We start from the raw sequence: 21,884 nt of genomic DNA on the forward strand, positions 1-21,884 counted from the left end.
GCAGGTGAGAGTTTGGTTTGTTTCCAGTTTGTTACCCCCCTTCCCTTCCTAAACTGCTCCATTCCTTTTCCATCTACACATTTTACCCCCTCAGGGTAAGAGTAAAGAAGCAGGCTCCAGCTCTCATTAACCTACTGGTTGGATAAATCAAAGGGCAGGGCAGAGAGGAGACCCTCAACCTCAGCCATTCAGATAAGAAGAACACCCTACAACAGCTCATAGCTTACAGCTCAGTGATATATGGATCTGTAGAGGCTAATAGCAAAGTATTGACAGGGAAATGGTGTGCTTATCCTGCTCCTGCATGCTGGGGAGAGGTCCCCTAAGCAGATGGGATACACTTTAGGGAGAGGGAAAAGAGGAGGAGGGTAAAAGAGTGAGGTAGAACTGTACTGGGACAAATTAGAGTCTTTATTGCTTTATTTCAGCTCATTTGTCTCTGAGTTTGAGACTACAAACAACAATAGACTTCACTTTATGTGTGAGAATTGCATTTTGCTTACACTGAATGCTTAATATTCACATTATTCTGACTGTTCAGTCAGCAACTAATTTTTACCAGAGTTTTAAAAGTCAAAATTTAATTGCCTTAAATATGAATTACAATTATATTAAAAATAATTAGTTTCAGAACTTACTACAATTAGTTTCAAGCATATATGAAATTGCAGTTTTATAAGGATATTTCATATTTGCAATTAATTTCCAAACTTGAGTTGATCATTACATTTGAAGTTAGAAAATGTCCTGTGAAGTATATGTGTTACTGTGTGTCCCATTGGATCCATTAAACTACAAGAGCAACAAAAAATACAAAATATGGAGACTACAACCACCATTTCTTTTCTCTGACAACGAGCAATAGATCAAGATGGAGGTCCTTCTTCCCATTGGTGGAGTTTCTAATGTTGAAGTCAGTAGGTTATCGCTGTGGGGCCTGCACCTTCCTCCAAGTGCCAGCTTTATCAAGCACAACCATTTCTGCATCTGATGCAGCTGTGGATACAGGACATAGGTCCTAATGGCAACACTTCATCAACCTCAGGTGCACAGAGAAACTGCAGCCTCTGATTTCAGACAGTGATACTATTCGATTAACGGACCACCAGGTGTAGCATGGTTGAAGTTTTTGTTTAAAGTGCATTTTTGCCATAGTAGTTTAAAACTTGTAACTGCTAAAATTCATGAACTGTGAATCAACCATGCTAAACTGGCCTGCCATTTACTAACAATATTTATTGCTCCAGCTGAAAAAGGCTAGTGTAGTAGAAAAAGTCATGCAGTATCCTAAGATGATGTCTAAAATCTAACAGTGGAGTGTTACAGTGGAGGCAAGTGAATGATCCTGAGTTGGTGTCAACTGGAGACATCAAAATGCCCCTGTATGGCCAAACTAAACTAGATGTGCCACAAAAGCCAACCACCATCACACACATCACCCAGTGTCTAAAAACACGAGGAGGAACTACTGCTCACAACACAACTTTTCATGTTCATGTTGTTGTTTCTTAATATGAAATATTGTTGATGCTCTGAATCAGCATTTTTCTGTTGGTTATATTCATAAGAGGATCCTAAACAATGCTTGCTAAAATTTATGTTATTGTCAACTTCGGAATATAATGAGCATACATCTGCATCAATGAGCACCAAGGGCAAAGACAATACACCATCCTACCAGTGCCAAATGCCTCTGTTCCTCTAAAGGAGACCACATATAATCAGCTTTACATCTGGATGCCAAGCACTGTACCGGGGCCTGTCTATGGCCGTGATTACCCACTTGACATCTTTATAGCTGTATGGCAGATATCCTCTTCACAAGAGCTAGAGTGAGAAACACAGAATGCCAAAGTGGCCCCACAGTGCTGGTGTGGGACATCAGAGTTTTGTGTTGAAATAATTAGCCAGCTTAGCTGCCATCTGGGCTCTGGTTTCTGGTGTGTGGCATAAGCCAGGTGCTTCATGGGTAATACCACAGAGAGACATCCAGCAGATGCTCATGGGTAGAACTTCCCACCTTGGCACAGATCTGGAATCAGCTAAAGCTTATACAAGTCTGAGCTAAAACCATGAAAAGAAAGGCAGACAGGACTGGTTTGAAGACAAGTACTCGAAGCATGTCCCTTTAAAAGATCTTAAGCGATTACAAAAAGTAGTCAAGAGAAGTGCAGTAAAGAATGCATAAACCAAAAATTAAACATAATGATTTTGTTAAGAGTAACTCAGAAACTTTACAATCTAACCAAACAAAAATCTATAAAACTGCATTCTGCTCAGAGGTGAATCTGAGATAACCCTAACTTCATCTAACATAAAACACAAGGCAAACAAACCATATACTCAGCACGCTTATCTATGAAAAGCAGGTGCCATTTAATGACTGCCCTGCCCATACGCAGCTTAAAATCTTACAGGGTTTAAACATTTTTGAGCAGTTCAGTAGGCCAATACTTGATAAGGCCTCTGGATTTACTTGATGAGGTAGAAAGTTCCTGAGCAAGCAGCAGGCATGTGGTTGTTGTTCCCAGAGCGCTGGGAAACCGTATCTGCCCTGGAGGAGCATCCTCTTTGGTAAGCACTTCTTATCCAGGCCATCACTGCAGGCCGATAGCAGCAGGGTAATATCCAGTAACTGCAGCTTTATGTGCGATCCAATACTTGGATCAATCCCAGGACAGGAGGATTGCCATTAACCCTTGAGATCTTTCGCTCATCCTCTTTCTGTCTTCTAGTGAATCATCCCTGCTGTTGATACTGCGACAGAAATCACGAAATCATTGTCCCGAAGAAAAACTGCTCCATGTCTCGCTGTGTAGTAAAAGGACAAAGCATCATGTACTGCTTTGAATTCCAATTTCTGCTTTGAGATCACTAAATGTGCTGTCTTTTATTTCACCATAACCGGTATAGTGTATGTGTGTGTATGTGTGTGTGTGTGTGTGTGTGTGTGTGTGTGTGTGTGTGTATATATATATATATATATATATATATATATATATATATATATATATATATAGTATACATATATATATACATGGTTTGTTTCTTAAAAATAACCCAAAGCTTGGCAAGCAGTAAAACAGTTTTCATATTAGTGTGAACCCACGTGCAAAACATAGGTTTGTATTTCTGCAGCCACAGCATAATTAAGTGTGTATGTGTCTATGTTTACAGGCTTCTGTTTTAATGTGTGTATATTCATGTGTAGAGAAAGCTAGAAAAAAGTATAGAGAGAGATGGTGTGAATAGGAAAGAGATAGTGGGTTTGAGACTTTGTTTGAAAGTCCCAGTACTTTGGGGAGTATTGCCCCATATATTGTCCCATGTGACTGAGTATAAGAAAGACAGACTGAACCAAAGATATGAAACTCTTGCAGAGAATTTCTATTGCTCCCACTGAATATAAATGGATAAATTGTCACTGAAATTAGTTTAAGGTACTCTGCTACTCACATTTAAATGACATTTTATGTTACAAAGTGGGCATAAAACAATTTCTCAGAGGTGACATTTCCTTAAATGATATGACAAACAGCTCATGATTTGAATATGGATCACTGCAGATACATTCCTTTTTAATATTTAAAAAGACATGTATATATAATGCATAAATGTCAAATTACATTCTAAATTTTTTTGTAAAATCAACACTGCAAAAGATTAGACAATTGCAAGATGAACATGTTTGATGAAGGTGCGGTCATTCGCTTCATATTTTTCATGAATTCACATGAATGAACAAAAAAAGCTGTTCTTTAAAAACACATTGTCAGTTATTTCTCATCAGTGGGAAAATAAAATGGAACATAATCATACAAATAATTGTGGTAAGTTTTACTTCAAATGTGTTTTATTTCTTATTTTTTTAATATAATTTTGTATGTAGTGGTTTGATACCCATTTAGTTTTTCTCACTAACAACATTATTTAAGTCCCACGGGTGATACTACAACCCAATGTAGGTGTTATTGTCAGTGGTATTTCGACATATCAGATATTCTCTTACCTAGTATCATTTTAACAGAGTCAAATAAAAGTGGAGCTTTTGCAACCATGTAACAATCAGAAAAGTGGGAAAAAAACTTTCCCAAGCAGTTAAAATCTGCTGTAATTAAGAGTCTGAGAAGTTTCACTTACCTCAAGTGTTTCTTTTTAAGGAGGGTCAAGACCCCAGAGGTTGAATGCAGGTGTAGAACAGGAAGACTGAGCACATCCTCTCTTTTTCACTCAAACGTAAGAGGCCACGAGGCAGCTAGCTGTGCTCGACTACATCACGGTAACAAGCCCGGGAGAAAGAATGCCGTCCAGGGGGGCTGGCAGCCAGTATGTCGGAGGGGCTGGTCAATCAGCCCGGCAGCAGAGACAAGGGGACAGGCACTCAGGGAGAAGGGCTGAGCCGGAGTGGGCTCTGCTGGAAGGCTTTTTCGCCTCTCCTTCCCTGAATGAAAGCAATCCCTAAGAGTGAATGGGTAATGAGAGACCGGCTCCTGAGATTTTAGCTTTCTTAATCATGTTCATAATTAATTCAAGAACATTGATAATTTCATTACATTCTTTTTGTCTTATCAATAAATGATGTGGCTGCACTTTTGGTCTTGTGTATACGAGAGAGGGAGGAAGAGAAGGAGAGAGAGGGACAAGAGAAGTAATACTGCACTAAAAGCACAGGAGATGGAAAATGATACAAACAGGGAAGTGGTAATTATAATCTTTGACCAAGCCACTGGCAGCACAATATGAAGTCAAGTGGCTACAAATAATTAATAAGGCCTCCTGGTTTGTGTGTGCGTGTGGTAAGAGTGAGGAGTTGATGGGACGGGTGGTGAAACAATATTTCAACCGCCCTCTTTTAGTTTTGTTTTTACAATGAAATGAAAAACAAAACATGATAGAGCTATTAAACATCATTGTGTTTTCACCAACATCATGTTATACATGCTTCTCCTGTTAGATCGTAACAAATTCACCTTTGTTTATCCCCAACTTTAAAAAGAGGTTGTGGCTGTCTTATAATGCCCTTCAGATCCAATAAGGGTTCAGGTTTCAGGGACATTAGTGCACTGAAGTAGTTTTTCTCCTCCCTCCCTTCTCTCCTCACGTGCCCTCTGTCAGGTCAAGAAAAGAAAAAACACTCACTTTCTGTCGTGTGGCATATATAGTTTCCAGTTATTTGGCATCAGGAGTAATGAGATAATATGCATTTTTAATAGTTCATCAGCAGACTATTCAATAACCCTTCACCTCTGTGCACGCTGTTATAGATTCTGTGCTTTATCAATTGAAATTTCCATTCAAAACTGAGCTGAAAATAGAATGAAAAGGAGGGCACAGGGTGGAAAAAAGGATGTAATGGATATCTCTGTTCCCTAAAAATACTGTGAGGATGATGGAGTCTGAGGAAGACTCTGAATCACAGCCTTTGCTCTAAGTCAAGACAAGTAGATAGATGGCTTTGAGCAGCCTAATCCGAGAGTGAGTGATTGACCGCTCTGTCAAAGTCTAATCTGTTACCAGAATAGTAGAGAAGGCTGTTTATTCTGATCAGACTTTCTCGATATTTATTCATTAATCTGTTGCAAAACAGGCATTTAAAGCAGCATTGAGACATTGGCTGTGGCAGTTTCTTCACTGAACATCACAAATGTTTATCAATTACCATAATTACATAATAGATTTCATTTGTGTCTCAAAATAATTGGGTGGAGAATTCATTTTTGCATGAAATAAGGGTAATTTGACCGTAAGAGAAGCACAGTTGCATTATTGTGAGGCTATTTGATTTCTGTCACTTTATAATGGATTTCCAACATGTGACACACTACAATATAGATTGGTAAAGCTATATGAGGCATTAGAGATTCAAGTACTTTATGTCCTATTTATTCCTTATGTGCCAAAGGCCCCTTGTCTTGAGATATGACCAGCTCAACACAAGAAACCTTTAATAAAATAAAAAAGTAAAGAGGAGAAAATAGAGATTTACAGCTGGCCATTTTGACAGAAGACTTGATATAAGGTGTTCATAACAAGTTTTGCATTTTATTCCTGGTCCCCTCACACACATTTTAATCATATTTTATGTGATCTATGCATGCAGCACTCATCCTCTCTCTGTCACCCAACCTCTCCAATGTGTTCCTCTTAAACAGATTGCTACAATACTTGTAATGATGGTCTTTCCCAGCTGTGCTGCAGGAGAGGGGAAGGGAGCAGCAGGCTATAGTATTACCATAATACCCGCTCCCTCTCTCACTGTCCCAAGGGCCCATGTGGGGCTGCATGGGGATGTGGGGTAACTCTGCTGTGGAGGGGACTCAACTGGCTGCCAGTCCTGCAGGCTGTGAGGATGTGTGTGTGTTGAAGTGTACGTGTGAGTGTGTGTGATTGTGACAGGGCTGAACCTGCCTGTAGGCAATGCAATAAAAGCGCCACACACTGCTAGTAGTGATGGTGGCACTGCAACTGTAGCTGTAGAAGAGGGGATAAATATAAACTAGGCCCGCATCAAGGACCCGACCCTCCAGTCACTGCCTGACTTACATCCTAATAATTAGGCCCCTTTCCAATAAAACAGGGATTTGTAGCCATGCATCTATTTTACTTATGTTTGCTGCTGCAGTGAGAGGGATGGCCATGATTAGCTGCAGTCTTTGGGAGAAGAAAGGTTTTAATTTTCAGCTGTGTTGAAAGGTGATCAGTGACGCTTGCCAAATTTCATAAGTAAATCAGTTCTTTTACACACACATACACACGCATTCATGCACACACACACACACACACACACACACACACACACACACACACACACACACACACACACACACACACACACAAATATATTTCAGATATTAGGTAATTCTTCTATTGAACCCTTTGCTTGTGGAACACTTTAATCTGTTCTAGATAAAATTTTAAATTGATAAAACTTTTGGAAAAAACCCAGCACACTGTCTTGGTTAGACTCCAAAGTGTAATATAATGACAGTGTTTCAGTCTCTTCAGGGTTTATGAGGTATTTTAAGATTACCCAAAGCTACCCAAAATTGATAAAATTGCCATTTTATCACATCAGTCTGCAATCAGTAACTTAAAATGATAAAGTGAAAACATACTTTTAGAAAATTTTAACAATTTTTCTTGAAATTTTTCATTTACCAAATTAATTAGCCCTTCTTCCAAACTATGGTAAAGTGCATCTTATTTACTTTACAATGTTTTGGTGGGAGCTCACCTGTTGCAACCTTAACTGAAAATTGTTTCTAAAGCCACACACCTCTGTCTGTAAGTATGTCTGTCCACTTGAGGATAGAATGGTAAGAATTGAGAGGAAATTAATACAGTAGAGTACAGACAGGTCCTTAAAGAAAAACTACTGCAGGATTGATTAGACATGAGATGGGAGTGGCTTTTGCAAAATCTCTGAATGTCCTTAAATGGTCCAGTCAACGTCCAGATTTAAACCCCGTACAACCTGTGTGGAGAGATGCTTGTCATCCAAAAAGACCAGAAGAGCTTGAGAGCATCTGTCATGGAAAATAAGATAAACTGCTCAAATTAAGTTGAGCAAGCTTGCAGACTCTAAGCTGTAACTGATACCAAAGGCGCTTAAGGCTCTAAACTCTAAAGATTTCAGTTTTCGATAATAATGATTTCTAAAATAGTAAAAGTTTCCACTTGTATGTGTTCGTGAGTGTAGAGTTGTGGGCAAAGATTTTTTTTCAATTTAAAATGATTAAACAACATAATAAGTTATGCAAAGATTGGAGGACCTTGAATACGTTTTGAAGCCACTATTCATCTGCATTCTTCTGAATGTGCACATATCCTGCTGTCTTTGATAGTCCTGATCAATAGATCCAGCTTGATGTTGTATGTTATCTTAAACCTCGTTGTGTGTACTGGCTATTCTCTTCCTACACTCTCTCCTCCATGTTCTTTGTCGGTGCCTAGTTCTCTTTGGTACATTCAAATAGTGATGATATTTATTGTTTGACTGCAAGAAAATAGTTGAGTAACATCACCATCAAACATAAACTTCTGTAAACTTGACATGTTTCAGTTTTGATGGAACTTTTAAGGCAGTAACCTGAAAACATATTTTGCAAGATCAAAAATTATTATACATGTGCTATTCAGTATACGTACAGAATACTGTTTGATATTCCACATTTCTGCATTTAGATCACAATGATGCATGTTTGAGAATTTTCAAAAGTCACACTGGGGAATGTAGAGTTAAGTAGAGATAAAAAGATGGAGGCTGAGCTGGGAGAGAGAAGCTGGGTGGGGTGGCAGTCTAGGCAGGGGGTATCAGACTAATTAAAGCAAGCATTTGTCAGAGATTAAGCCTTAAACAGAAAAGGTCATCTGAGCACCAGAGCACACTATTTCGCTGCTGTCCTCTTAGGGCAGTCTAAACCTTTCCAAGCTAAATGGTAAAGATGCTATTTGCGTGGGGTGGGGGAGGGGATCCAGATCCAGATCAGTGACAAGAGTGACACTCGGGTCATTGGTTCTTCACTGTCCATTACACATGCTGGTCAAATCTGGCAATCGGTGTCATTTAGGGATGAAAAATAAGTGCTGGGACAAGATCAATAGATGCAGCCGTCTGTACAAGCTGTGATTAATTGACTGTCACCAATTAATGGCAATGTTGTTGTGAAGCACTGCAATCTCTAAGGGACAATGTGACTTGTCAAAAATGTGTATTTCTTTATTTCATTCTGTTATTGGTTATTTTAGGGCAAGTTTTCCAGTAATAAATTCATAAATCACTTCAGTTACAATTTGCAGATTTAGTGTGGCACGCTTGGAGGCATCTCTGACAGCATCCTGTATTTCAGGTACTCTTCGAAGTCATTTGTGGTACTGAGATGAATATGGGCTTGAATGAAAGCTTGAAATGCAAATGCTTGAAGCTTCTTTTTTTTTTTGTCCAATCAAAAATGGTTACTCAAAATATTTTAATATATGCTTGTTTGTGTATACCTACTGTTTCAAAAGTATATTTTTAAATAAGTTCTTATTATATACTAATAATAAAAGTAACATTGATGATACATTTAACTCTTTCTCTCTCTTTCTAACTTATATAAACATATTAATCTCCTACTAACTTTCCCAAAAAAACTCTCTATGCAAACTGAGTGAGAACAAGTGGTGGTCTGTGATCCATTTAATATTGCATTGAAAACAGCCAAACAAGTAGGTGGTGTTTTCGAACTGGGATCAGAATACAAGCTTATTCTGCAGGCAGTCAATTCTAATCGTATTAGATCCTGAGATGATGTCCTGGTTTGAGATGCGTTGAAGAACAGGGCATGTTAGTTTGGATATGAGTAATGGGCCTGGAAGCCCAAACTGTGGTATAAATCTAATTTGAAATATTTGTATTGGAAATTATTCTAATATTAGATCACTTAGTATATCTTCATTTATAAATTACATTATTTATCTGAGATGAAGGTTTTGCAATTGCTTTAAATCCAGGGAAACGAACCCCAGTCCTTGGGAGCCACTATCGTGCTTGTTTGCTAACAGTACCTGCCCTGCCCACTACTCATCACCTGGATCAGGTATGTTCAGTCAATCAGAAGCTGGGGAATTACCAATTCACTTTGCGTTTACCCATCCCACCCTCATCTAAGATCTTACGACTGACTGAACATACCTGATTCAGGTAATCAGCAGAAGGATGAGCTGGGATAGTTGGAAAATAAGCAGGGCAGTGGCGCTCAAAGACCTGTATGACAAACCAAACTTAGACATGTTGAAAACTTTCTTAGTTAGTTGCTGACCCATAGCAACCTAGTAGCAACCAACAAGTGACACCTACCCCAGTAAGTTGTGCTTACATTTTTGCCAAAACTTTATTGTGTAAATACTAGAAGGCTGTTTATTTAAAGAGCAGATCATTTTAACTAAAATAGAAAGCACATTTATTCTAGTCAATGTGTGCAAGGTTAATATTTATTTATTTTCCCCACATTAAACCTTTGTAAACTCTTTCAGGACTATTTCTTTCCTGTTACATATTTAACATTTAATCTTGACTATACTATGTGCATGCAGATCAGGTTCAGCATGCCTCTGGAAGACAGGTAGCTGTATAAATTCCTTTGGAAAATACAGCTACCTTGGTTATCAATTAATTTGGGCTGGAAATGTATAACCTTCAACTCTATGTCCACCAGCACACTTTAAAGGGTGTCATTGTTCACAAGATAGATAAGTCACTGGTGTACAGTGATGTTAGCTATTCAAGCACGAAACATAAAACATAAAATTAAACATGAGTTAAAGAGGCTGAATTTGAACTTGTGTCCTTGTTTGATACTGAAAATGCAGAAAGACATGGCTAAATATTAGATTTTTGATTTTAGAAAGTCGTTCAATTTAGTTTTAGGTTTCTCTTTAATAAGTCTCCAAACCCTCAATTTTCTGCTAACTATTGAGTGACCTTGGTAAGCCCCTTGCAGACATTCACCGGAAAACTGATATTATCCTGACTTTGTCAGGAGGGGGTGCATGTGTGAACACAAAGGTCTGAGTGAGATGCTGCCGACACTATCCGATCAGATCAGATCTGATGTGCTTAAGTTTTATATCATGTGTGCCTCCTGCATGTTCACGGAAATCGCATTTTTACACTACTGTCGCAATCTCCCACTGTGTACAACATGTTTGTATACTACATGTCTGAAACGCCATTCTGGAAAATATCCCAGGCTAATTTCTGCTAACACTGACCAGAGTTCATATGTGTAAAAGGTCTGATGTATATTATATAGTTTATAGGGAGGAATTTCGAACGCAACCCTCGGCTTTTCAGGTGGTGCGTCCCATGCGGCGGTCCTATATTGTTGACGTAATGTAACGTCATTGAAAACAACCTTAGGGCTTTCAATGAGCTAAACTTTAAAATCACAAAGAACAAACTTTGTTAAACATGACCCAGATAAAGGAATTTGTAATTTATGTACAGTATGATTTCTGTTGGAAGAATCGCCTGTATATTATGTGATTATTGTATGTACTTAGCACTAAATAAATTGCTAAATTAATAAATAAATGATAATAATAATAGTAATACTTTAGTTTGTAGGCCCAGTTACAATTTACAAATCTTAAACAACAGAAAATCGCTTATCTATCTACTAGCTTTACAGCCAAATCAATCTATCTATAGTTTTTTGAATGTCCCATTTTCCAATGTCATATTTTGAATGTCCCATTACTACCTATAAAGGAACATGCGTTGAACGTTACCTTTGCCAATTCGACATTTAACATCCTGTCACTACGCTTACATGCACATTGTTTGCTTGTATTTGTGTATTGTTACCTCTTTTTTTACAGATTATTTCGACACTTTACAGTCAACAATGATGGTAACGGGCTCCCACAGGTCGTCGTTCATCTGTGGACACAGCACCAGACTCTTTTTTGGCCCTTTTGGCCTTTTTGGCGCTCCGTAGATTTGAGAATCGGCGCGCGGCGCAGCAGGTTATGGTGGGAAATTTATATCTCCTACGGGGCAGTGTGGCGTGTTCGCTGTATATTCCTACTAACAATGGCTCTCAACTATCAGTCATCGACGCTTTCTCTGACTTTGCCCATTTCGTGCCAGATATGTCTCGGGAAGGTAAGCCCTGTTCCGGTGGAATCAGTTGGCCATTCAACAAAAACAACGGGTTTGAACAAGAGAAACCGCTGCTGAGTAACCCTAACGGTTAAGGTTATGCAGCTCGCGTTAACGTTAGCGAGTTTACGTAGCCCGAACTGTTCTTTGTTATTTTCCACTTTATTGTCCAATTTAACAAACACGCTGCCGACGCATATCTCTTTAACGTTTACAGGTGAAACAGCCGGTGATTTGTGGCAACTATCACGTGTTCTGTTCACCTTGCATGGAAATGTGGTTAAAGAAAGCTAGCCAGTGTCCCACCTGCAGAGTCCCCATCACACCGGAGAGCCCCTGCAGGAAAATCATAGGTAAGTAGCGCCATATTAAAGAGGCAATGCTGGGCTTCATCTGCATGCAGCATCTTGCAAAGAAAGAAAGAGATTGTGGCCTGTTTTAGGGTACAAATGTTGGTTGCAGTTAATTTCACCACAGTTCTTTGTTCTGTGCAACCTGAACTTGTAAGGCAATAGTTTCCCATGTCCAAGCTAAGTGACTTGTAGATTGTGGCCTGGTGTCTGTGTGCGTTTAATGGTGTCACAATGTTAATGTTGCAGGGGGTTCCAATGAGAGTGATCACAATGATAGTACTTCCACAAGGAGATGTCTCAGAAAAACAAGAGGAGAACTGCTTTTACAAGAGTATGAGGTACCAGTTCATGATGCAGTGTTTTTCGGATTTCTGTTTATCATGCTTGCATGTGTTTTTCACATCAAGCAGGTTCACAGCTAAACAGTTTAGTTGTGTTTCAATTGCAGCCACACTGCAGTGATACATAATTTCTGTATGGGCTCAGAATTATTGCTACTCTTTTTCTACTTGAGCAGACATAGTTTAAATAATGTACTTACCTTAGAATGTGACAAAATATTTCAGTGCGGTACCCACCTTTCAGGTGTATTGTGATAACACACTATTACCACTAATTAATAAACTGTTTTTTTCCCTTTGACAGGATGAAATCGATGGGCTCATCAGAGAAAATGAAGAGCTGAAAACAAAAAATCAAAGTCTTGAGGCCCAACTGAAGACTGCTTTAGATCCTTGCAGCATTAACATGGTACAGAGTGCTGAGAAAAAGGTTGATTCCTATATTTTGGAAGAATGGACCAACAAGCTGCGAGCTGCAACGGATGTTTGTGATAAAGTAAAGCATGACATGGACAAGCTTAAGGAGGTATGTAGCATATTTAGAAAAAAACTCATTTATATTGATCCTGGATTGGATTGATCCTTGAAGCAGAGATGTTTTTGTATGTTCTCCTTATTAAGGCCTATGTAATTATTATTTTACCGTGTTAGTTAGAGGCAAACACATTCACTTCAGACTATATAACCTAATGAAAACATTATCTTTCTGGGTGCCAGAATTGAAAGAGTAATGGCTCTAATTTGACATTTTATTGAATATTAGCTGCCAAAGCCAGTCAAACAAGCTAAGGATCATATGATTAAAGGTAGCTAAGTGCAACAGCCATCTCTATTATAGTAATGCTTAAAAATATTTAATTTGAAATTGCCGAATCCAATGCCAGTCAAAAAATAATAAAAGAAATGGTTAAATGAGACAAAATAAAAGGACTTTACTAAGGCGATTCTTGCTGTTGTAGCACACAATCCAGATTAGGTAAGGATGCAAGGGTGTAGGTATGATTATCCGTCTAAACGTTGATCGTGGCCACCAAATGTTTATTGGAAATGGGAAAATTAAGAGGGATAAGGTTAAGTGATTTTCTAATATTGTAATATTAGTTGTTTGCTGAATAGTCATCTACAAATATACAGCTGGCTAGTGAAGCTTAACCAAAATTGTCTTTGACCTTTGACTGGCAATGGCAGCAGGTAGACAATGTGATAAAACATTTTTAAGAGCACCTATAAAGTGCTTGTCAATAAAGTAAATCTTACCATGTGCAGATTTCTTTTTTAACAAACCTGATTTAATCCTTCAAAAAAAACACTGATAAAGATATGTTTAGTCACTGTCCTTGCCATAAAAACAATGCTTGACTAATTTGTGTTACTACTATTGTAGCAGGAGTGGTAGGAATAATTTGTAACTTTACCCCCCTCAGGCAAACAAGGTATTGCGATCTCAAAATATCGACCTTGTGCAAGAGAATATGAGATTGAAAGCAGAAGTGGCGAGCAGATCTCCTCAGAAGTAAGTATCTTTCTTGTCTGACATTTTTACTCCTTCACTTTGGGATAAAAAAACTAGTTTTTCTTTTTTTATGGCATTTTAGCCCTTATTTGATATTGAGCAGTGAAGAGAAAGACATGAAATATGTGGAAGAGCAGAAATTATAACCTGCAACAATGGTCCCCAGACAGAACTGGGGACACTACAGTTATGTGGTCTGCACTGTAACCATTCAGGTTTCCATGCCACCACAGTTCATAAAACCATGCACACGGACTCAATGGATAGTGTAGTTGTTGACAGTCAGATAGTGTTATCATTTTAGGCACTGGGAAAATTTTGGTATTGGAGTGTTTTTCCTATAAATTGGTCTGAAGTTGAATGCATTGAGTAAAGATTGTAATAGTTGTTTTATTTGGTTATCCCTTTCTCTATCAAATCAGTAGCAGCTACTGACCACTCTCTACACTTGTATCCAATAGACAAATTAATAGACATTTTATTTGGGTTTTGGGTCATGGGGAATCTTTTAAAATTCAAGAAACTAAATTTGTTCTCAGGTTTGGTCGTTACACAGTGGCTGCACTAGAAGCCAAAATCCAGCAATATGAACGTGATGTAGACCACTTGAAGAGGGCTCTGGAACGTAGTGACCAGTACATTGAAGACCTGGAATCTAAGGTTAGAAAGCCTGAGAAGACCTGTCTTGAACTGCAGGAAGCCTGTGGTGGCAGCACGGCTGGGTCAGAAGCTCTCACTCAACAACAGAAAGTCAACATGATGATGAGAAGCTTGAGTGACAATGAGAGGCAGTTAATCTGCAGCAATCCGGAGGCAGAAGCTCAGACATTTTCTAGAAATCGCAGTTTGATGTTCATGCCATCTGTGGATCAAAAAGACTTGATCACAAAGAATGTGAGTAGCGATAAAAAAACTGAGGATTTTGAAAATACCTCTGACTTTTTGCCTGCCACGCCGTCTTCTGCCTTCCGATCCCTGACTCTGAGAAGCCCTGGCATCCGGGAAAAGAAAGTTTCATTTAAACCTGTGTCTTATCTGAGAAGGCTTGATTTTGAAGGAATTCCTAGTCCTGGGAAGAGTAGCAGCACCATTGAAAACCAGTTCAGCAGCCATGACAAATTCCCTCCCAATACTGACACAGAACCCTCAAAGTCAGTCTCCTGGGGTGGTTGGCAAAGATCTGACACTAATGACATGCAGTTATGCCCAGGTATAAGTAATGGCAGGTCAATTAAAGAATCCACATCCGCTATTCCTGTAGGTGGTGAGCCTGATAGTTTTCAGATGTCCAGTGAGGCCTCCATGGATGCAGCATATCTGGACAAAATCTCAGAGTTAGACTCCATGATGCTGGATGGCGAGAGTTCCAGCAGTCGGGGATCACAGCTCTCCTTGGGCTCCTCCCCTCAGACAGACTTGGACAGTACTCTTGTTCCAGAACCAGAAATCTGCCCAGACGTCAAATCAAGCCACAATGGCGAACATGTGATGCAGTGTTATGAGATGAACCACCCCCTGTGCAACAATACGGATGGAACCTTGAACAGCAAAGAGGCTCCAAAAGACTCCGCAGAGGAAGGTTTTGCTGCACTGGTGTCAGGTAGGGAGACCGGTGCTGATGTTTCTGACTGTGCAGGGTATGAAGGGCCGTCTCACACCGACGAACTGTCTTTTGATTTGCTGTTTGATCCACAAGAAGAGAATAAGGCTGATCTCTCTGGCTCTCCCCGTCCAGCAAGCCAAGACCATGATCATGTAAGCTTCTCCAGCTGCACTAGTAAACCTGTGAACACAACAAGAGATAGACATGCACTAAACATCGGCCAGCCAACAAAGAGGAAATCTCACAGTCCCTTTAACATAAGCAGTCCCACAAAGCTTTCGAAGCTCATGTGAAGGATTTAAAAACTGAGCCTGAATGTTCTCACTGACCGTGCACTAATGTGTATTTTTTTTTTTTTTGTCCAACTTTACAATCACATATGGCTGGAATTGTGGACTCCACTTTGCTTCATAAAAAAAAAAAAAATCGTGAATGTGATGCTTGGGGTGTAATGTAACATTTGTTATTGTTATTTTGTCTACTGTGATTGTGTATAGATTAACCAAAAAATGACTGATTGTCTGATAGTTTTTGTACATCCTTATTTTAGGTTTCAGAGGCAGTTAAGTAGCTTTTAAGGGCATTTGTACAGCCTGAAAATATTTTTGTGTTGTAAGTGTACAAACACCTGCTGTTCTTTCTTATACTGCAGTGACCAAGTCACTATAAGAACCTTTTAGCCTACTTGTATGTGCTTGTCATTTCAGGCAATTCAGTAAAAATGGTACTCACGGCATTTTTATGAACCAAATGCAATACTAAAGACAGATGAACATGACTATCTGAAAAACTGATCATTTGAATTAAATATTGCAGGACAAAAAATTACTTGTGAAACTTTTTTTTTTTTAAATGCTTGTGCAATTTCTTGTGATGCTTTGTTCATACGAGTCAGCGTATAATTCCCCGTTTTAAGGAATTTCATTAATTACCATAGGTTATTTATTTATACATATTAACATATTGGCTATCATTCCTCTCTTTAGTAATGCTTTACCTCAACATTTGCATTGCATTGCGCTAACAATTACTAATTTGCAACCAATGAAAGTCGAAAAGCAAAGTTTATTCACACAGATAAAAGCATGTTGTAGCCTGACAAACATCAGAGACCTCACGCACAGTAATGTGACTGTAGAAGAAAGCGCCCTATTTATTATGCAGGTTTAACGATATCATGTATATTTCACATACCTCTAATCGCTGCATGAAGTTTTAATTGGGTAACCGCTGTGGTTAGAATAAATGAAGTGTTAATTCATTGGGATTAATTAATTTAGGTAAAGACTACAAGGTTACGCTGGTGTATTAAATCAATTTAGTTAGTACTCATCTGGCGATGATGCGCTTTACTGATAAGGTAGCGACCTCATTACTTCCAAGGGTTAAGATGATAGAAAATGAATGAAAGTGAATGATCTAAATAAACAAAACTAAAATATTTCCAAGCTGACGCGTAATAGGCTGTTGTTTCACATCGATAATCATAGGCCTGAAGATACTAGGCATTATACAATACTAATAGGTCTACACTTTTTAAACACACGTTGCCTATATCTCCCTGTCAAAACAATGTTCTGAAAATAAGTTTACTTTATGTATGTAAAATAAATACTTTACTTATTTGCTGCTATCATGGGAAAATGTGTAACATATGAATGTAGCCAAATATGTATGGGTTATAAGATAAACAGCGTAAAGTCAGTTGTTTAAGGGCTAGAGAATAAGGCCTAAAGACATTGGGACGGGTGCAGTTCCTTGGCTGGATGGAGCCCTTAAAAAACGCAGGCGTCTAGTCTCCAGATGTTACTGCCTGCCCTGTGAGCAGTTTTTATCTGTCAGCCTGTTCTGGCAGTTTTTTGTCTCGCGAGAGCAGCCGAGCACGGGCTTGACGAGATCTGAGGCGCTCAGGTGTAAGAGCCTCTCTCATCCCCAGCAGTGGGAAACAGTAGACAGATAAGTGCGTCTGAGAGACTGCAGGCATCTCTGTGATCTCCGGGCTCGAGGCTGCACTCGGCGCACTACACAGCGAACTACACGGCATCATTACTGGATAGGCAACAGATCAGTGTGTGTCTATGACTATTTTCCAGCTCTTGTAGCCGTTCCCTCTTCTTTCCTGTGCACTTTAATTGGAGACGCTCGCCAAGATGATGTCCATGAACAGCAAACAGCCGCACTTCGCCATGCATCCCTCTTTACCCGAGCACAAGTACACCACCCTGCATTCTAGCTCGGAAGCTATAAGGAGAGCCTGTCTACAAACTCCACAGGTAAATTATGCCCCCCAAACGTAAGACTTTGTCCTTATTTGTGCCTAGGCTGCATGTAGCGCTCGGCGCGGTCTGTGCGTAATAACAAGGGGCGCTCCAAGGCACATTCAGCCAAGACGCGCACTTAATGTTTTTTTCATGTATTCCACTCTAAGAGTCTGTGATCTTTTTGAAAGCATGCTCACACAAAGCCCGGCTTTACGGTTTTCCTGTTATTTTTTATGACTTGCCGCTTTGAAGGACTACTCCGGCTGGGTTATGTGTCGGCAACAGTCCCGACTGACAGATACATTTATTTGTCTTTTCTTTCTTTCTGCCATCTTCATTTTTACTCCTCGTTTACTCATTTCGCATCCCTTTATTCTCTCGTCTTATCCCTTATAATTTTCGCTTTCTGCAGCTACAGAGTAACATATTTGCGAGTCTGGATGAGACCTTGCTGGCCCGGGCTGAGGCTTTGGCGGCCGTGGACATCGCCGTGTCCCAGGGCAAGACGCACCCGTTTAAGCCCGACGCTACCTACCACACGATGAGCACAGTGCCATGCTCGTCGACATCGACTGTACCACTGGCCCACCATCATCATCACCATCATCACCACCACCACCAGAATCTGGAGCCCCCGGACATCATGGACCACATCAGCTCACCGTCCCTCAGCCTGATGTCCAGTGCTCACGACGGGGCCGGCGGAGGTGGCGGCGGAGGAGGTGGCGGCGGCGGCGGAGGGCTCCTCACCACCTCCTCTGCCCACCCGCACTCTCACATGCACGGCCTGGGTCACCTGTCTCACCAGGCTATGAGCATGAACTCGCCACTTACTCATCACGGGCTCTTACCGGCCCATCACGGGGGGAGTCAAGGTGGCCCAGGGCTCACTAACCCTTCACTCCCCTCCATCAATGACTCGGACACAGACCCAAGGGAGCTGGAAGCTTTCGCGGAGCGCTTCAAGCAGCGAAGGATCAAGCTGGGGGTGACCCAGGCGGACGTGGGCAGCGCTCTGGCTAATCTCAAAATCCCCGGCGTGGGATCACTGAGCCAAAGTACAATTTGTCGATTCGAGTCGTTGACTCTCTCCCACAACAACATGATTGCGCTCAAACCTATACTCCAGGCCTGGCTTGAGGAGGCCGAGGGGGCCCAGAGGGAGAAAATGAGCAAACCTGACATTTTCAACGGAGGGGAAAAGAAACGGAAGAGGACCTCGATAGCCGCTCCAGAAAAGAGGTCTTTGGAGGCTTACTTCGCCGTACAGCCTCGACCGTCATCCGAGAAAATAGCAGCTATAGCTGAAAAGTTGGACCTGAAAAAAAACGTGGTGCGAGTGTGGTTTTGTAACCAAAGACAGAAGCAGAAAAGGCTGAAATTTTCCGCAGCTCACTGATGGGCAGAGAAGAAAAAAAACTAACAAAAAACAAAAACTTGTTTGACTGAATCTGGGGACCAAGGGACACTAAGACACCAATTTCAGTCTTTTGTCTCCAGCGATTTTACACGTTGGTGCACAATGGGCTTTAGACACCCATTTTATGAGGCTTCATATATCTTGTTTATTTTCACGTTATCGGTGAATGTGAAGTATGCAAATAACAGATTACACAAATTTCGCTCAGATGTTACGAGGGAAAAGTTTAGAGACGTCGAAATTGCCTTTTAAAACACATGGAAAGAGGTAATTTGCTTGATATTATAGCGAGTTATTTTCTCCTAATAGGCCTATTATTTGAAGTATAGCCATTTACGAATTACCTCATTGATTGTTCAACTGTTTTTGTTGAGTTTTGTCGTTGTTGCTATAGAATAATTCATTAATCTGTTCATTTATTCATTTGTTAATTTATTCTTATTTGGAGGCTGCTATGAACTCAAATTTAGTTGCAAACCTTTATGAGTAAAAATGTAGGCCTGCATGAAATTCTAATTCACGGGCGATCATTTAGCCTCTGTAGGCTCACACGTCTATAGATATATTTATTTTGAATTTGCACAAAAAACCCTTTAGGTTTATAGTTCGGTTATGTCGAAATGGTTTTGTATATACAGACTTCACTTTATCACGTTTCAGAGGTGAGCTCCTGTCTTTGGAAATAAATTTGGGTCTATCGACACTATTGGCGTCACAAATAAAAGTTTCAGAGGGCAAGACAGCCTTGTTTGCCACATCCAGGAGAGATCACAATGAAAAAAAAAAGAAAATGTCTGTCACGTGTTTCAGTTTGCAGTGCAAACACTCTATGCATTGGGAAAAGATCACTGCGTACAGTAGAGCTCTCTACTGGTAGACCTTATTTGTGGATGGTGTAAGTCAATGTTAAATGCCTGTTTTCACATTAAGATCACCACGTTGTTTGTCGTGTTAACTGTTACAGAAACGTTGTGTAAGTAATATTTTACTTTGTGCACAAGTATGTTTACAAAACTGCGGCGACATGTGCATCATGGAAAATGTCCACTGTCTCCTTCCCCCTTCTTTCACAACTTCTCCACTCTCCTCTGTTGTCCTCTTTCTTTCATTGGTACTCTTCATCCTGTAAGCCAAATTCAACAGGGAGGTGTGTTCCAGCAATCTTCTAATAAATTGAAGAAAGAAAACGATGCTTCTCTGGTTGTGATTTGGCCTACACTGAGCATAATTATTAAGGCTTAGGGTGTATTAATTATAATGGACACCATACACATTGGGGCGTTTTTATTATGAGATGTCATTTTGATGTTATTTAAAATTACAACGTTCTACTGTTTTATCTTGGAGTTTATTTGAGATGAATCAATCGAAATTATGCTCGAAAGTCTTAAAAGCTGGTCTAATATATGATTAATTACATTTACCCATTTTGGCAAAGAAAACCGCACCAAAGCTAAAAGTTGTCAGATGTAAACTACTGCACTTTGTTTCTACACCTTGTTTTTTGTAGAAATGTAAAAAATAATTCTAATTCTAATTCTAATAATAATAATAATAATAATAATAATAATAATAATAATAGTTTTTGTTGTTGTTTTGAAAGGTAATTGATTTAATAACTACACTTATAATCAGCGATGTTGTTGTGTACCTATTTGAACGTGTGCACGATGTAAAATGAAACATTGATCCTATATCTGGAATTCTTCTCGAGGATGAAGTCCCCACACTTCATTGTGGAGAAGCAGGCCTAACCATCATGAATAATGATTTATTTATTTTATTTTTTTACAGCAGAGTTAAAATAATCCACCAGCAACATTAGGAGGGTGGGGGTGTTAAAGAAATGACAAATAAGAAAAGTGGATTTGTTTGTATAAAATGACCGCTTTGTGCCTTATGCCCTCCTCTCTCCAAAAAATGTCTTTCCACTCTGTACTTTAAAATAATTTTTGGTGGGCTTCACTTTCCGCTGCGTTTATGAAATGAATTTTTAAACGCAGGTAATGCAATATTAATAGCAATTTGCTGATATAAAATGCAATATTTTTAGAAAGCTATCGGGGGTTTCAGGGGAAGCAGGCGGACGAAGGAAGCCACTGTTACACAGCAGAGAAAGCTGCTCCTTATTGCTTTCCTTTAGCTTTTGGCTACCTGGACAGAAGAATGAGCGATTTCTTAACGTGAGTAAATATTTTTGTTCGATTTGTTTTGTCACCTTGTGATAAATTGCCACTTACTTTTACTCAGTTTTTAGCGGAGGATCCCCATATCCCTTTGAGTATTTTTTTCTTACAGCCTAAGTTGCAATAGTTCACTGAACACTGAATTGCGTCGATTTATATTCTTTTTAAGAAAATGGGGCAAGACATTTATAAATATAGAGTAAAGATGGTTAGAAAGAAAATGTACAAAAAGACATTTTAAGTGAACTTCCATAAAGACTTACTTTCTTTCCTCTCTAAAACTCAATATTTTCTCAATTTTTGTCATTGTATTTTATCACAGCACAGACTGACGTAGAGATTTTTATATCAAACTGTTATTGCAGATTTCTTGATTTACATGATCACAAATTCTAAATAAACTTCCAACGTGTTTGACTAATTTACGCGACTTTTCGCATCTATCTGGAATAGTGAGTGTCCATTCATTCAGGAAGTGTCTTTATTCATGTGCACCTCACCTGTCACTCTCTCTCTCTGTTTTCTATCTCACAACTTCAAAGTTTCTCCATCTAACCCAA

At 39.5% G+C, this 21,884-nt stretch overlaps 2 protein-coding genes and 1 long non-coding RNA gene across 4 annotated transcripts in view; 2 read left to right on the forward strand and 1 right to left on the reverse strand.

The window, feature by feature from the left end:
* The window catches only part of LOC137123014 (uncharacterized), a 75,230-nt gene that overhangs the window by 25,134 nt on the left and 28,212 nt on the right, over positions 1 to 21,884 (reverse strand). The window contains exon 1 of one of the 2 annotated variants that reach the window (XR_010913788.1): positions 4,141 to 4,810. The exons of the other annotated variant lie outside the window; for it this stretch is intronic. This is a non-coding gene — a long non-coding RNA (uncharacterized lncRNA). Of the gene's footprint in view, positions 1 to 4,140; positions 4,811 to 21,884 lie in introns of those variants that run through there. 2 annotated transcript variants of the gene reach the window in all.
* Positions 11,222 to 16,276, forward strand: obi1 (ORC ubiquitin ligase 1). Its single transcript, XM_067496118.1, has 6 exons — positions 11,222 to 11,650; positions 11,865 to 12,000; positions 12,247 to 12,338; positions 12,646 to 12,867; positions 13,766 to 13,854; positions 14,394 to 16,276. Exons 1-6 carry the CDS (start codon positions 11,579 to 11,581, stop codon positions 15,748 to 15,750), a joined length of 1,968 nt encoding a protein of 655 aa, XP_067352219.1. The 5' UTR covers positions 11,222 to 11,578; the 3' UTR covers positions 15,751 to 16,276.
* Positions 17,399 to 20,578, forward strand: pou4f1 (POU class 4 homeobox 1). Its single transcript, XM_067496119.1, has 2 exons — positions 17,399 to 17,730; positions 18,131 to 20,578. Exons 1-2 carry the CDS (start codon positions 17,608 to 17,610, stop codon positions 19,115 to 19,117), a joined length of 1,110 nt encoding a protein of 369 aa, XP_067352220.1. The 5' UTR covers positions 17,399 to 17,607; the 3' UTR covers positions 19,118 to 20,578.

The sequence above is a fragment of the Channa argus genome, chromosome 2 (genome assembly GCF_033026475.1).
Source record: "Channa argus isolate prfri chromosome 2, Channa argus male v1.0, whole genome shotgun sequence".
NCBI lineage: Eukaryota > Metazoa > Chordata > Actinopteri > Anabantiformes > Channidae > Channa > Channa argus.